This window comes from Diabrotica undecimpunctata, chromosome 1 (genome assembly GCF_040954645.1).
Source record: "Diabrotica undecimpunctata isolate CICGRU chromosome 1, icDiaUnde3, whole genome shotgun sequence".
NCBI classification, from domain to species: Eukaryota; Metazoa; Arthropoda; class Insecta; order Coleoptera; family Chrysomelidae; genus Diabrotica; species Diabrotica undecimpunctata.
Window position 1 is genome coordinate 17,291,617 of NC_092803.1, and position 15,936 is coordinate 17,307,552.

At 32.4% G+C, this 15,936-nt stretch overlaps 1 protein-coding gene across 2 annotated transcripts in view; it reads left to right on the plus strand.

Annotated features, from left to right (window-relative positions):
- Positions 1–15,936, plus strand: part of Atet (ABC transporter expressed in trachea) — a 120,820-nt gene that overhangs the window by 75,309 nt on the left and 29,575 nt on the right. For both annotated transcript variants that reach the window (XM_072537642.1, XM_072537652.1), the window contains one exon: positions 7,877–8,077. In XM_072537642.1, the coding sequence (XP_072393743.1) occupies positions 7,935–8,077 (143 nt within the window). In that variant the 5' untranslated portion in view covers positions 7,877–7,934. The remainder of the gene's footprint in view (positions 1–7,876; positions 8,078–15,936) is intronic.

Sequence of the window (15,936 nt, forward strand, 5' to 3'; positions counted from 1 at the left end):
ACTATCCCCTATTGTAAAAAAATACATATATTATCGTTATTCATAAGCGAGACAAGCCTACGGAATACCTTATGGATCTATTAGTCTACTGCTACCATTTAAAGGGGTGAGTTTTTGAGAAATGAGTGAATTTGTCCCTATGCACTGTGCATTTGGTTAAATTCTATGCAATTTTCGTACATATACATTTACAGAAAAGATGTTCAGAATTAAATTTCCTATTTCCTACATTCAAAAATAATTTTTTTAACAAAAATATAATCAAAAAACACGCGGTTTTTATTTTTTTTGCCCCATAACTTATTTCCACGGGGGTATAGGTATAGGCATTGCTTTATGGAAAAACACTTTTATTCCTTGTCTTCAAAATGACGTTTGGGAAAAGTATTTAGGATTTACAATATCGCAGATACCATTTTTCAAAGTTCGCCACTTACACCATTTTTTGGCCATTTTCCCTATTTTTTCTCAAATATTGTTCTAAAACTCTTTTCTACGCAGTTTTAGGTATATGTAGAGGTACACTTCCCGTCATATAAAACTGGTACACTTTTTTTCCCAATGTAAACCTGGGTTCAGACTGGATACAGTGGTTCGTGAATTAATTCGCTGTTGCCATCACAGATAACGGAATTGCACTAAATCTAATTAAAAAAAATAAAGTTATTATTAGATAGGTATTATTTTTATCATTAACAATAAAAAACCGTATTTAATAAATTTAATAACCAGAGATAGGGTTCAGCTAATATCCAAAATATTTGAAGGATCTTTAAACCTAGATTATTGGCACAGGGAACATTGGAACGCATCTACTGTATCTAATTTTTTACTTCAATGACCTAGCGAACACGAACTATATTTTGTATCAATAAGTTTAGTCACAGGCCAACTACGAAAATTAATTTATTATTTATTATATGAAAGATAACATTACCAAAACTAACATTATACTTTATCCTACGTAGATTATAAAGTGACAGATCCAATACCTCAGTGTAATGTTTTATTATAATAATTTAAAGTTATGTCTAGATTGATTTTATCTATTACTATATTTGAATTGAAATATTTTCATAAATTATAATAAAACACAAATCAAGGTATGAGTACTTAATTGAGATAATGAAAAATTACAAAATTAATATGAGAATTTTTTAGGTTGCATGTTTAGACAAATTTAATGTGACTGACTGATCGAGAATGCTCGATGTTTTAGTTTTTAGAATACTCAAAACTGGCGGTCTGTCACACAGCCCTGCTTTTAGCTGATTTCATATAATATTTTCGTTGAACTGGCAACAGTGCCCTAGAAATTAGAATGATACATGTGACAAGATCAACTTACACAACTTGAAAAACATGATTTTCGGTAATAAGAGTTGTACCAGTTTTTTATGACGCGAACGGTACATGTGATTGAAAAAAAAATCAATTCCCCTTAAAATTTTATTTTACATGTATTACTAAAAAAATCTTATTTTCTGGACTTTAAAATAGTCTATTGTAGAATATTGTAGAAATAATAACGGTAACCAAGATATGGCTCGTCAAATTATGATACTTGCAACGATTTGTATATTACCTAAATGTACCAGGACAGGATACTCCAGTCGCAGTCGTCACAGACGAAAATGCCACTGAACCTCTAAAAATCACAATAACAAGCTGAATTTTTCTAAGAATCTCAATTTTGAGACCTCAAAAAAGATGCAACAAAGTTTGCCACTCCTACCCTCATGTTTCCCCTAAAACCGCCTCTAGTAGGGGGGGGGGGGGGCGGAAAACATCGATTTACCAAGAATCTTTACGCTGCAGAAAAGAAATGTAGCGGAGATAATGTGTTGAACTAAACTTCATCCATTTTACATATTCCCAATTGTCAACAGAAGCACGTGAAAGCTAAACAGGGTCGTACTGATGTGTATCATATGATTTTTAAAAATATTTACTTTTGAAACTATTAGTGTAAGAATTTCTTGAAATTTAATCATTAAATCACAATTAAACTAAACTCTAAAAAATAACACGACTAGTAAATAACTTTAACATAAATATAACACTATATTAACTTATATACAATACAATATATTAACTTAAAAATCAGCACGATACAATTTGAGTTTAAACATGCTGGCAAGTTTGGATCTGTAACATGAGAATCCGTCTGGCTTAAGGCAATAAATTATATTTAATAGCCTCTTGACGAATGAGACGGCGAATATCAACACGTGCGTTTGTTGACATATGGGAATTTGCTAAACGAATGAACTTTAAAATGTTTATTAATATTTCTGTAGAATGAACCGTTTACTCAAAAGCAACGCTTGAAGCGACCGGCGATTTTAAATGCATTACGCGTGCAAAATCAATTTTTTAAATAAAATTTATATCAACTCGACGGTAAAAATTCGATAGCTTTTGATCAGAGTGTCCTATCGACAAAAACTAAAATGGGTTTTAAAGATGAAGAGTGCAGCTTTCGTACGCAATTTTTACATTTCGTAAATAGCAAAAATCGTTAAAAGTAGAAAAAATTGAAGAACTGTATCTTGGTTAAAATTATTTCTAGAGCCTTCTACAGTAGACCATTTTAAAGGTAATTATTTTTCTTTCTACTGTGAATCCTAAAGACTTCTACCAAATGGCATTGTAAAGAGAAGGGCTAAAAATGTTTTTTCTGTAAAGCAATGCCTATAGCTATACCCCTGTGGAAAAAAGTTATAGAAAAAAAAAAGAAAAATCGCCTGTGTTTCTCTTTTTTTTTTGCTTGCAAAAAAATTTGATAACTTCGTAATAACATTAGTTACAAAATATGAAATTAAATACGTTATTTAGTAGAATTCACACAAGACTGGCAATTCTGGGAAGATCCGGTGATAGATAGATCTGATATTTTCACTTTTTAGGTTTGACAGCCGTAGATGTTCATTCATCATATTTATGTTTCTTTACCTTCTTTCAAGGCGGTCATTCTTCTTCTTAAAATGCCTATCCGTTCCGGATGTTGGCGATCATCACGGCTATCTTTACTTTGTTTATTGCAGCGCGGAACAGTTCAGTGGTAGTCGTGTTATACCACTTTCGTAAATTTTGAAGCCAGGAAATGCGTCTTCTTTTCTGCGGCCTAAGAGAGGTCCTCTCTTGCCATTTACCTTCCCTTGGAGAATCAGCTGGAGAAGGCCGTAACGTTCTTGATTTCTCATTACTCATTTCTCTCAGAATTTCACATTCTTTCCCCATTCTACGCAGGACATCCACATTAGTAACTCTGTTAACCCAGGGTATACGTAAGATGTGCCTATAACACCCCATTTCGAAAGCTTCGAGCCGACTCATAGATGCTACAGTCAGTGTCCATGCTTCCATTCTGTAGAGCAGAACTGTGAATATGTAGCAGTTCAATAGACGGCATTTTGTTTTTAATGATATGTCTCGACTGTTGAAAATGGTTCAACATTGGCTATTTAAATTGGTGCCTAGATATGTATATTGCTCGACTCATTCGATATTCTGTTGGTTGATTGTAAGTTGAGCATTTAGTATTGGTTTTTTACTAATTGTCATAAATTTGGTTTTCTTTATGTTAAGAGCTAGTCCGTATCTGTTGCTGACTTCTGTTATGCGATTTGTTAATATCTGTAAGTCATTCAGATTATCGGCAAAAACTATAGTGCCATCTGCATATCTAATGTTATTCAACCATTCACCGTTTATTAGTATTCCTTTCGCACAACCGTCTAAAGCTTCCTTAAATACCCATTCAGAATAAATAGTGAACAACAATGGAAACAAAATACAGCCCTGTCGTACTCCACGTTCTATTGCAATTTTATCTGTTAACTGGTCTTCTATTTTGATTTTGGCCGTTTGATTGTAGTAAATGTTTCTGATAATTCTAAGATCTTTGTTGTCAATTCCAATTTCTTGCATTAGAGTCATTAATTTGTCATGTTTTACTCTGTCAAATGCCTTCTGGTAATCTATAAAGCATACGTATATGTCACAATTCACATCCCTGCATCTCTGAAATAGCACCTGTAGGTACAGCAAAAAGGGCCTCCCGTGTTCCCAGAGCATCACGAAATCCGAATTGTGTTCTTGTTATTTGTTCCTCACATTTTGTATATATTCTTTTGTGAATGACCTTTAGAAATGTTTTAAGTAAATGGCTCATAAGGCTTATAATTCTATAGTCTTCGCATTTTCTCGCATTGGGTTTTTTTGCAAGATTTATAAAAGTTGACACTAACCATTTTTGGGGAACTATGCCTGTATCATATATATTGTTAAATATATTTGTCAGCCATTTTATGCCATCATAGTCCATAAGTTTTAAGAATTCTGAGTGAAAATTATCAGGGCCTACTGCTTTACCATCTTTGGTGCTTTTGATGGCATATTTTACTTCTTCGACTGTAAATGGTGGTCCAGATTCGCAATTGGTGTTTGTTGTAATACCAGTGTTACTTCGTATATCTTCAAAAGTTTTTTCCACGTATTTAATCCAAATATCCCCTTTATGCTCTATTTCCAGTACTATGTTTCCCTCTATCTCTGTACACTTCGAGCTAACCAATTTTCTTTTGTTATTTTAATAGCCCTTTTTATTTCGTTATTTATGTTGTTGTAGTAATTCTTATTATCTTTAGCGTTTCTTCTGTCTTCCATCATACATAGAATCTCCTCTGTCATACATTCCTTTTTATTTGTTCTTTCAGGTTTTAAGTATTTCTCTGTTATTTCTTGACTTACTTTGTGCAAATTTTCTAGTTCTACATATGTGTTATCTGTTTCTGTACGAGCCCATGGTTTTTCTGTACGAGCCCACGTTTTTTCTTTTAGGCGTTTTTGTACCTTTTCCTTTACTGTTTTATTTTTCAGTTGGTTAATATCGTACTTCATAATTTTTGGTCTTTGAACTTTCTTTAAACTAAGTTTCATTTTGGCGATAAGTGGATTGTGGTCCGAATTTATGTCGGATCCCGGGTACGCTTTAACATACGTTATAGAGTTTCTAAATCGTTTGTTAATAAGAATATAGTCTATTTGATTTCGTTTCGTAATCAAATAATAGATTTTCGCGGTCATTAATAGATGTGTATACCCTCGGGCGACTTACGAACACTCGGGCCAGAGGCCCTCGTTGTTGTAAGACAGTCGACATCGAGCGTAAACATCTATTTAATGCCCTTGGTACATAAATAACTATTAACATCCCTTCTATTTAAATAGTAAAGAACAGTGCTGATTATAGTTGTGTCAGGCGCTTTATCTTAAACTTCAATTGGCTATATCTCTAAAGCTACAGTTTTATATAAACAATTTTTTCTTTAATTGTTATATTTTCAAAAATTGGTTTTCGAAAAAATGCTGATTTTTAAGGAATTAAAAACGAATAAAATGTAAACATATATTTTTCAAAAAATGCGCGTTCTAAACCGTCTATACTTTTTGAGCTTGTAGGAGATATACGTTTAATTTTAATTTGAACAATAAAAATAATATTACTTATACTGCACGTTTTTTTTTTCGTGTCATTTCACTTTTTTTAATCGAAATGATTTTTAATACAGATCATTTTAAAGGTTTTTTCAGGCCTTTTAAAATGGGTCCCATGAGTTTTTATCGAAAAATAGTTCAATTTTCAGATATTTCATCTGACATACATCGAGTATAGTACCCCAAAAATAAAAAGTCATCTTCAAGCAATTATAAATCGCTTACTATTGTACTCAGAATACTCAATAAAAATCCAATCTTTGTTTTTATAAGCTTTATTTTTGTTCAATATACATTTTTCAATAAAACGTTTTTGAGTTATTCGTAAAAAATCATTAGAAACATGTTTTTTTTTCGAAAAGTATATATTATACTTTTTTAGTGCGAATAATTCAAAAAGTATTGATTTAGCGAAAAAAATTTTTTGTTTAAAATTTGATTCTTTATTAACTCGCTGGGTTATTTTGAGTGCAAAAATTTCAACTTCCCGAGATGGGGTGTCAACCACCCGAGGGTAGAAGCACACGTCGACACCATATAACTTATATTTTTGAGTAATTTCCTACCAACTTTAAAAATTTCACACAAATCGGTGCAGTTATAAAAAATTTACAGTGAAAATGCCACAGTAACTGCAATATTCATAATACTTCGTTCACACAATAATGATTTAAATGCATGATGCGCGCATTCTTTTCGTTTCTAACAAAACTTTTACATTGCTTGTATTTAGCAACTAAACTGCTTGTATTCGAGACGAGACGAATCTCTTTCTCCGAATGATAATTTTATCGATTTGTTTATTTTGGAAAGAAACAACTGGGAATTCCGATCCAGAATTAAATATTAATGCACTTTCATCGTTTACTACGATTTGTAGGCCTAAAACTTAACGGACAATGATCCTATATTGTCTTATTTAATTATTCGTAATGTAGAGGGATATTTCAAACAGTAACGATCTAGTAAACCAATAGCGTTACCTCCACCTCCGACAAAAGTTTTCCATTTTTTCTTCTAGCAAATTACATTTAACACAAGACGAAACCCTTTCCCGGAATAGTTATTTTATCGATTTGTTTATTTTAGAAAGGAAACACCAACTAGGAATTCCGATCCAGAATTAAACATTCATGTACTTTCATCGTTTACTACGATTTGTAGGCCGTAAATTAATCGGATAATGATCTCCATTAGCTTGTTTAATTCTTCATAATGTTTAGAAAGTATCTTTACCTCGATATTTGCGATTATGTAAGTTTATTACGAAATGCAAATTTAAGGTGGATTGCCTTATCACGCCTTTCAATTAAGTCCCGGGCTAATATTCAAAGGTAACAGTCTTCAAATATCACCTAACATTTGCGCTAAATCGGGTCATTAGTTAACAAGCATAAAATAAGAAATAGTACTGGTAGGAGAAGTACTGTTAAAGGAAAACAATGGCTTAGTAAATAATATTCGGAATTTGTTCAGACGAACGTTGAAACGGATTTAAGTTATGTGATGAAGGGTGATTGAACGCGCAGATTTTTTAACCAGTAGATGTCTATTAAACTATTAAACAGTGAATATTCTTACGTAGCGTGAGGTGAGCAGTTTATGTACGCCGTGATCCTGTGTTAGTCTACGATCAACACACTAAACCATCGTGATTTTTCAATTGTGTGTAGCAGGAGAATTACTGAGGAAAAGCTAGTTGAAGCTGTTTGGTGTAGAAATGTCTTATATTGCACAAGTGATAGTTTCATTTGGGCATGAGTGCGATAAACTGTGTTTTATTTTTCATACTACCCCGGCAGGCCGTTCAAACCCCGTGACTTCAAACGAAATCGTTCAAATGACGCTGAACGTTCTGGTCTACCAAATTCGACAGTTGGTGCTGCATTGGTTCATTGTTGATAAAAACCTACACATGAAATATTCTGTCTCAAATAGATCTCAATGACCTCAATCAGGGATTTACATACAAATCTTTAGCACAGCTTCTGCGTAACTTATTGCTATAAGAAGAGTCCTTCATACAAGAGCTTTGTGCATAGCAGGGTCAAATAAAAATTCTATTTTCCTTAAGATTTAGTACTAAATACCTGATTAATCAAATATCAGTTTATTTGCGTGTAATTTACTCATTTATTAAAAATGTTTGTAAATAAAACTTTTGTTTTTAATTTTTTATTTATTTACTAAGAAAAAATATTATTCCTTAGTTACACTGACAGATAACGAAATATACAATGTGCTTTTTGGTTTGCAATATTTGAACAATAAACGTATTAATATTTAACTTTCCTGCCAAATGACGAAATGTGGCAACAAATGCCATACTTTTTATTTGTTAAATAATTTTATTTATTTAACTCTTTTGTTGCAGACTGACGAACATCATCTTCGTTGCCACCGTGTGAGGTATCTATGACAAAGCGCAAAAGATGGCGGACGATTCGAAATGTATAAAGATAAATGTTCCTCTTGATCCCGATGACACGAACCAAGCAGTTGCCTACACCAAGACTGTTCACGCTCCTCCGCTTCTAAAAGAAACCGAATCTCTCAATAATGCTTCTGTTTTAAGGTAAGAATATGAACTTAAAAGGCGCAGAAAAAGGCAACATTTCCAGTCATATTAAAGATATTCATGGTATGTCCCGGTTAAAAAAAATGACAAATATTCTGTTATACAGATATAACAATTATTTGTTTCTTTGCTGAAGCAATTTAAATGCCTATTGACGATAAAAATTATTTTATATATAAAGTTATTTACTAAACATGGTTTTCAGCGGAGACATCCTTGTAAAAAAGTCAGTCAAAATTTTACAAAGGTTGTGAACAATCAATATTTATCGCAGGAACCTCGAAATAATCTCGGAAATCCCCAAATATTACGTCTATGCTATAGTACGAATAAGTTGCTTGTCTAGATCCAGTAAGAGATTTAACTAAAAAACTTTACAATGAAGTAAAAGCTTCTACACTTCGTTCAATTTCAAGATAAGGTCAAGGTAGACAGATTTAGACAAGTGATCGGTGGGTGTGTCGTGTCGGCGCAGCTTGTCATTGGTTAGAACTTAATTTCTAACCAATGCCAAGTTGCGGCGATACGACACTCCCACGAATCACGGGTCTGAATCTGTTTACTTCGAGCTTATCTTGAAATTGGATGAAGTATAGTGTAATTGGTATATGGTTAATAAAATATTAAATTGAAAATCCAAATGGATTACAATTGTTCAAATTATTAAGAATTAGGTCCTTACAAAATATTTTTTAACTCTGAACTAGGTGTATTAAAAAATTATCATTGTCTCAGTCTGGAAGGGTACACGTAAACTCATCACCATTTACCATAAATACCCTCGTACATAGTACAAACTCATCACCGCCATAAAAGTAGGGTTTTCAAAATAGACCCTAAGAGATTGGTAAACTGATCACTGTCCTACCTGCACCCCGGATCAGGTATAGACCATAAAATCCCAGCAAACGGCTAGTTTTTGGTGATTTCACAGAATAATCCAAATCCAGATGTCTTAAATGCAAGTGCAATTTATTGGTTTTTATTTGGGAATTCCACAAAATTCTATTGATAGCTACCTAAAATCATGCGAAAAGAAAAATTTCTCTTCATTTGCCCTTGTTTCTTTAACATGGATAGTGAACTGCTAATTGATTACGTCCTGAGCCAATGTAGACAAAAAATGATGGTTATCAATAATTTCAAATTTCAATTGCGAAAACTCTAAAAAAATCGAATTGCCTTTTGTGGACTTGTGCGACGGAAGGGTGTAAGGCTAAATGTCATACAACTGGTGAGTAGAAATTTTATACCGTTTTTGTTTAGTTGTTTCGCACTGGTTTTCGCGAATCAACCTGATCAAACAGAAAAAAATCAGCGTAATTAAGTTCTTTAAGTTAACTGTATAAGATGTTTCTTGTAGGCAAGGCATAATATTACTTTGTTGCTGTAGATTACCTGTTCTGATATTACATTTTGAGATTTCTAATTAAATTGTTAAAGTCACATTGTTATATGTATATATATATATATATATATATATATATATATATATATATATATACAGGGTATCCAATTAAGTCGGCACCATATGTGAAACCTTTTTATTTTTAGTTTTATGAATTTTGTTATATAAAATAATTATGTTACATAAAAAATTTTGAATGATCTAAAACCTAGAATACAATGATCAGATATTAAATTTTTTTTAGTTGTATACGCGGTTTGTCAAAAAAATGAATTTTGGGTATTCTCAAGCCTTAATAAAATTCATGTTGTTTAACGAACCGCGTAAATGACTGAAGAATACTAATATCTGATTCTGATGATTAAAATTCTAGATCATTCAGAACTAAAGAATAAATTTTTTTTCATAAAACTAAAAATAAAAATTTTTTCCATATGGTACCGACTTAATTGGACTTCTTATATACATATACTGAAAAAGCGATAAACGCTTGTAGTCAACGCTGATCAGTTTCACTACAAAACACAACTACATATTTGGGTGTGCAGCCGAAGATAGGATAAAGAAGTACTCTTTTTTGTCTACCAATCTTTCGCAAATCTTTATTTGCATCATCAGGGTGCTACAATAAACAAAATTAGTACAAATTACAGAATAAAAATTATTTTGTATCTTACACTAATTGAGGTTAGTTGTTATGATGTTTATAAAATGAAATGAACAACTCATCTGACTCCTAAAAATAATGGCGAAAACTAACCAAAAAATGTAAAAAAAATTGCTTTTAAAAGCACTCTAATTGCGGGATCTTTGTACAAGTCATTGAAAGATATAGTACAGGAAACTGTATTTAAGTATTTTGATGCATTCTGTCGTAATAAATGCATTGCTGATTACTTCAAATTTAAAAATTTCCGCCAATGAAGCCAAAAACTGTAAAGCTTTGCGAGTGTAAAAAATTAAGTTTCCTTCGACTTCAATGCACTAATAGCACACTCAAGTTTTTAGCTTTTCCTATTTTTCAGATATTTTATATTTACCAACTGTCCAAAATCGTCTTATTATTTTCAAGATAGTCAAATAACGCCAAAACAGTAAGACTTAGACCGAATGTATGCTTAACAAATTATATTGTGAATTCAATGAGAAATATAAAAATGCAATGAAAATCAAATAACGAAGTTGGGACTACTTCCAATATAAACAAAAATAGCACCTATTGACAAATATTTTCATTTTAAAGTTCACTATCGAAATCCTATGCAACTAAATTTTTAGATCTCAAAACCATTTAGATTGGCAGATACGTCTAATAGGCCACACCGTGAGATATATTAATATCTCAGTTAAATTTTAAAGCAACTTGCTTAAAATAATTTCTGAATTTATTAAATTATCACATAAACGAGAAGTATAACAGGTAAGAAGCAATATTTCGCATTAGAAACCAGGCAAAAATCCCGGTGATGAGTTTACCTATCTGCGGTGATGAGTTTACCAATCTCCAAAGGATGCCGGTGATCAGTTTACTATATCTCCGAGGGTCTAATAATTTTATGGGGGGCTATATAGTGATGAGTTCGTACACGTCCGTCTGGAAACCTTAACAAGTTTTTTATTTTTGTTTTACGTTATTTATATCCGAAAATAAACCGGTTGACTTGTAATTTTTTCTTTTTATCTGTAAAAGTATCAGAGGAAAAGTGTTACAGAATAGACTATTTTTAGATGAAAAGTTGTCTAAAAGTACTATTATTAACATTTTTTAAATGTTTTCCATTAGATTAGGTCCAAAAATAAGCCACTATTTGTTTAAAACTGCTTCACTTCATAAAAAGATGTGTGCACCTAATCATTCGCCAATTTAAAGTAAATAAAGCAGCCATGTATATTTGTTTGAGCACGTGACAATTACATTTCTGTTTTATATTACTTTATGTTTAAAAATAAACCGCTGGCACATAACTGAAGCTTTTTATATGAAAAAATAGGACGCAAAACGTGTCGGTGTTTTTATAAATCGATTTTGGCGTTAAAAAGGGCGCACTGATACGTTTAAAGGCCGATTGTTATGTCGATCTCTCGTTTTTTTTTAATAGGATGGAGGTAGCAGGTGATGTCTTGTTGGGAAAGGTTTCATTATTCCTGTAAAATAGGGTTTTTTTATCAGTAAATGAAAAGAATTCCTTGAATAAGTTTTTTTTAGTAAATCGATATCTTATGCGCGTTTATGAGTGTTATAAAATAAGTAATATCAAGATCGCGGGAAAATCAGTTTGTATAAAGTTCAAAGCTGTGTTCTATGTTTGCTATTCTAGCCCTAACAACTAAATGCTTATTGAATAATTAAAAAACGAGATTAACAATATATTAAAATCTATTATTAATAATATAATATTGTTTTGAAGCTTCTTCTTCTTGTAGTTCCTTCTCCTATCGGAGGTTGGCTATCATCATAGCTATCCGTACCTTATTGGCGGCTGCTCTAAAAAAATCTACTGAGCTGCAACTATACCACTCTCTTAGGTTTCTCAGCCAGGAAATTCTTCGTCTTCCTATGGAACTTTTACCCTTGATTTTACCTTGCATTATGAACCTTAATATCTCATATTTCGCACCTCTGGTAATGTGGCCTAAATATTCCAGCTTTCTTGTTTTGATGTTCTTTACGACCTCGCAATCCTTTTGTAGCCTTCTTAACACTTCTGCGTTTTTCGCAAACTCGTTGGGTCGATGGTATTTTCAAAATCCTTCTATAGCACCACATCTCAAATGATTCCAACTTCTTTATATCATCCACTTTTAGTGTCCAGCTTTCCATTCCATACAACAAAGTCAAGAACACGTAGCATCTTAAGGCTCTTATCCTCAGATCCAGAGGAAGGTCTCGATTGACAAACATTGTTTTCATTTTTATAAATGCTTGTCTTGCAATTTCAATACGTGTCCTTATTTCTCTACCTTGGTCATTGTTTTCATTTACCCAGGTTCCCAGAGATTTGTAGTTATTCACTCTTTCTACTTGTTTTCCCTCGATATCTAGCCTTCCTACTGTATGCTTAGAAATAATCATGAACTTGGTTTTCTTAACGTTCATTTGTAGTCCATATTTGATACTGACTTGATGTAATCTATTTATTAAGCGTTGCAATGCTTCTAGACTTAAAAATAGCTTCGCTGTACAGATTGAATAACAATGGGGACAATGGGATATATTTCGACTATCCACATTCTTTTCTTTTAACAGTTTGACGAGTTTCTGATATCGTATTCTATCAAAACCCTTTTGATAATCTATTTTTGAAGCTATTTTCTTGCAATTATTATTTTTTGATTGCGAATAAGAAACAATTTAACCTTCCACGGTTGGCGCGCGGGTAAAATCTCCGCACCAATCTAAACTTCGCAATTTTTCAAAAACTACTCACCCTTACTTGCAATTTGGAGCCATATTTGGGGCAACAACCACCGGGTCATTTGGTTGTATGTAATTCTCCATCGGAAGTGGTAAAGAGATTATGTGAGCCTCTTAAAGAAACATAAGCATACCAATATTCTTGCTTCATGATTACAAACTTACATTTCTAGGAACATGTCGCAAAAATAAGAAGGTATTACCCCATGATTTTTCTAAACCCATAAGCAAGCCAATTCGATCTAGCATGTTTGCTTTTCATGATGATATTAATTTGGTGTCCTATATACCAAAAATAAATAAAAACGTAGTCCTCCTGTCTAGTTTACATCATGACGATACAATTGATGAGGATTCGTGAAACCCGAAATAATTATTGACTACAATTCTACAAAGGGGGGAGTTGACACAGTAGGCATGTTATGTGCTGCCTACGACAATGTAGCTGGTATAAACTCCATGGTTATTTTCTATTGTAATAATAATGAGATTCGTTTACCACGAAGCCAGTTTTTGCACAATTTAGCATTCGCTCTGATAGAACCGCAGCTTAACGTTCGTGCTTGTCGAGCAAATATACCACGTATCATGTTAGCGAGAATAAAGGAAATCATTAAGGTAGATCCTGTAAATCACCCTCTATATGTTCCAGAAAATGGTAGAGGCAGATGTAGCTTTTGCGACAGAATAAAAAGCAGACCCACCAGTCGCAAATGCAAAAAATGTGTGGTGAATACACTGTCTATGCTTGCCCAGATTGTTTCGAAGATATTTGTTTTGAATAGAATGTGTTTTCTTCTATTCTCAATAGAAAATAAGAATGTATTGTCTTAGTAAACATTAACATTTTTATATTCTAATCAGTTGTTGCGATTTTCAATAAATTTTTTCCCAATATTACATATTTTGAAATTTTATAACAGTTTACTTAGAATAAATACTCTAACTATACTTTATCATTTTCAAATAGTTGATTAACATGTACTTAAATCATTTCCGAAGTCAGTATAGGTTTAACAAAAATATATGCGGATAAATACTCGGCGGCCCGCGCGCCAGTCGCATAGTCCAGATTATAAGCACCACCCGCAATGTCCAGACGATAAGCGCCAGCCGTGAAAGGTTAAATTGTGGCTTATTCCCAATAAAAAATAGTAGTAATTGTATTAATAATATAATATTGAAATGGCTTGGATTCTATAAAATTTGAATTACAGTGTTGGCGGAAAATATTGCATAATAGTGTGGCAACTAAATGTTTGGTCAATTCAAGAAATTATTATTTTATTCTAATATGGGGTTACATCGTCACGCATATTTACAACGGCAGCAATCCTGTCTGGCATTGTTCTTCCTAAGCAATTGACACAAGTCAGTGTCAGTGTTTTTTATTTTATTTTTTTATTCTCCCAATAAACACATTAAAAATGTTAGTGCATATACACTTAATTTTTTGTGCAAGTTAATGTTTTTTACTTGTTTTATCAACAAACGTTTCATTCATATGCAAGTCTGACGGAAATTTTCAATTAAATGACACAGACAGATAGATGTTTGTTTGCTATCTGTTTTGATTATAATGTTTTGATGATATGGTAATTTGATACCATATGTAATGTATACCATTACAAGTATCAATTGTTTAATTCCGGTAAGGTACTTTTTCAATTTAGTGCAAGATCAATGCAAAGTTATATTGTTTTTTTGTTACCAATAATTAATGTTAATTTGTTTTTTTTTTGTTCTATTTTTGTTATCATAGTAAATACACCAAAGTCTAAAAGTGTCTAAAGTTGTCTAAAAGTTTCCTTTTTGAGCTTTAATAATGCATTTAATAACATACTATAACATGAAAAAAATGTGAAAAGGCGTTATAAAAAGTACTTTGAGTAAAATCTTAAACTATGTTAACAATTGACGATAAATAATTAAACAATTGAAGGGTGCCAAATCATAGCGTTGTAATTCGAGCTGCCACTCGAGCTGAAATATGTTTTATATAATTAAACCGTTGTATGTGCTAACCTTCACTTGTACTCTCGAAACCAAAGCTCTGAGATGCCCCCACCTTTAATACTGAGAAAGAGAAAGTCATAACTCATAACGCTCTAAGTGCCTTATCAGTTGGAACCACAATTGCTACAATCAGTCTACGCAAAATGGCAGTATGGCAAAAGTACTTGAGTGTTTGATTGTATGTAGCATCAAAAAAACGTGTTTTAAATACATTAAAATGGAAAACAAACTACATATTAGAAAAGCCAATAAAAACAGAGGACATATATAAATACATAAATAAGATTTTTTCTTATTTCAGATTCGGATTTTTCCTTCATCGAGATTAAGACCTTTCTGCATTTCCTAATCTCTTCAGAGCTTTAGAAAGCATTATTTTAGAAATAAATAATTATACTAAGATTTCGTCACTTAGGTCAAAATCGAGCTAGTTCGCGAGGGGAAGGTACGTCTTCATCCTTGAAGTGCCACACCAAATGTCCTTCCCTTAGAAAATTATTAACCCTCCTAAAAAATTACCAGTGACACCTCACCACTTTCTCTAAATCGGAAAATTATTAGCTAGCAAATAGGACCAACTTTCTATCCCATTGAAATCTATAAATTTAGGAAGAGGCCTAAAATTTATAAGAGAAAGTATGGTGTGTCTAATTGAAGATGCTTTCAAATCCCGCAAATATTCCCCTCGGTGTAAAGTATTTTCAAGAAAGTCGTCTGTTGAAAGTTTTCATCTACAATTCGTAGTTTTTCACAAGATTTAAATGAATGAAGAAGTCTTTTTTTGCTTATATGTACATAAAAAACATGACGTAGTAAAAATTTCGATACTCACGGCATGGTACGCCTGTTTTATTGACTTCTCCCAGATATTTCAGTTGAAAAATGGCGCCCAGTAATTTTTAGATTTGTAAGTGCTTTCTCGGCTTCGATTCCTGGGGTAACATCCTTGTTATTCCAATTTTCAAATGTTAATAATATTCCAAAGTTACCTAGTTTCCTAGTTACCACAATGCCGTC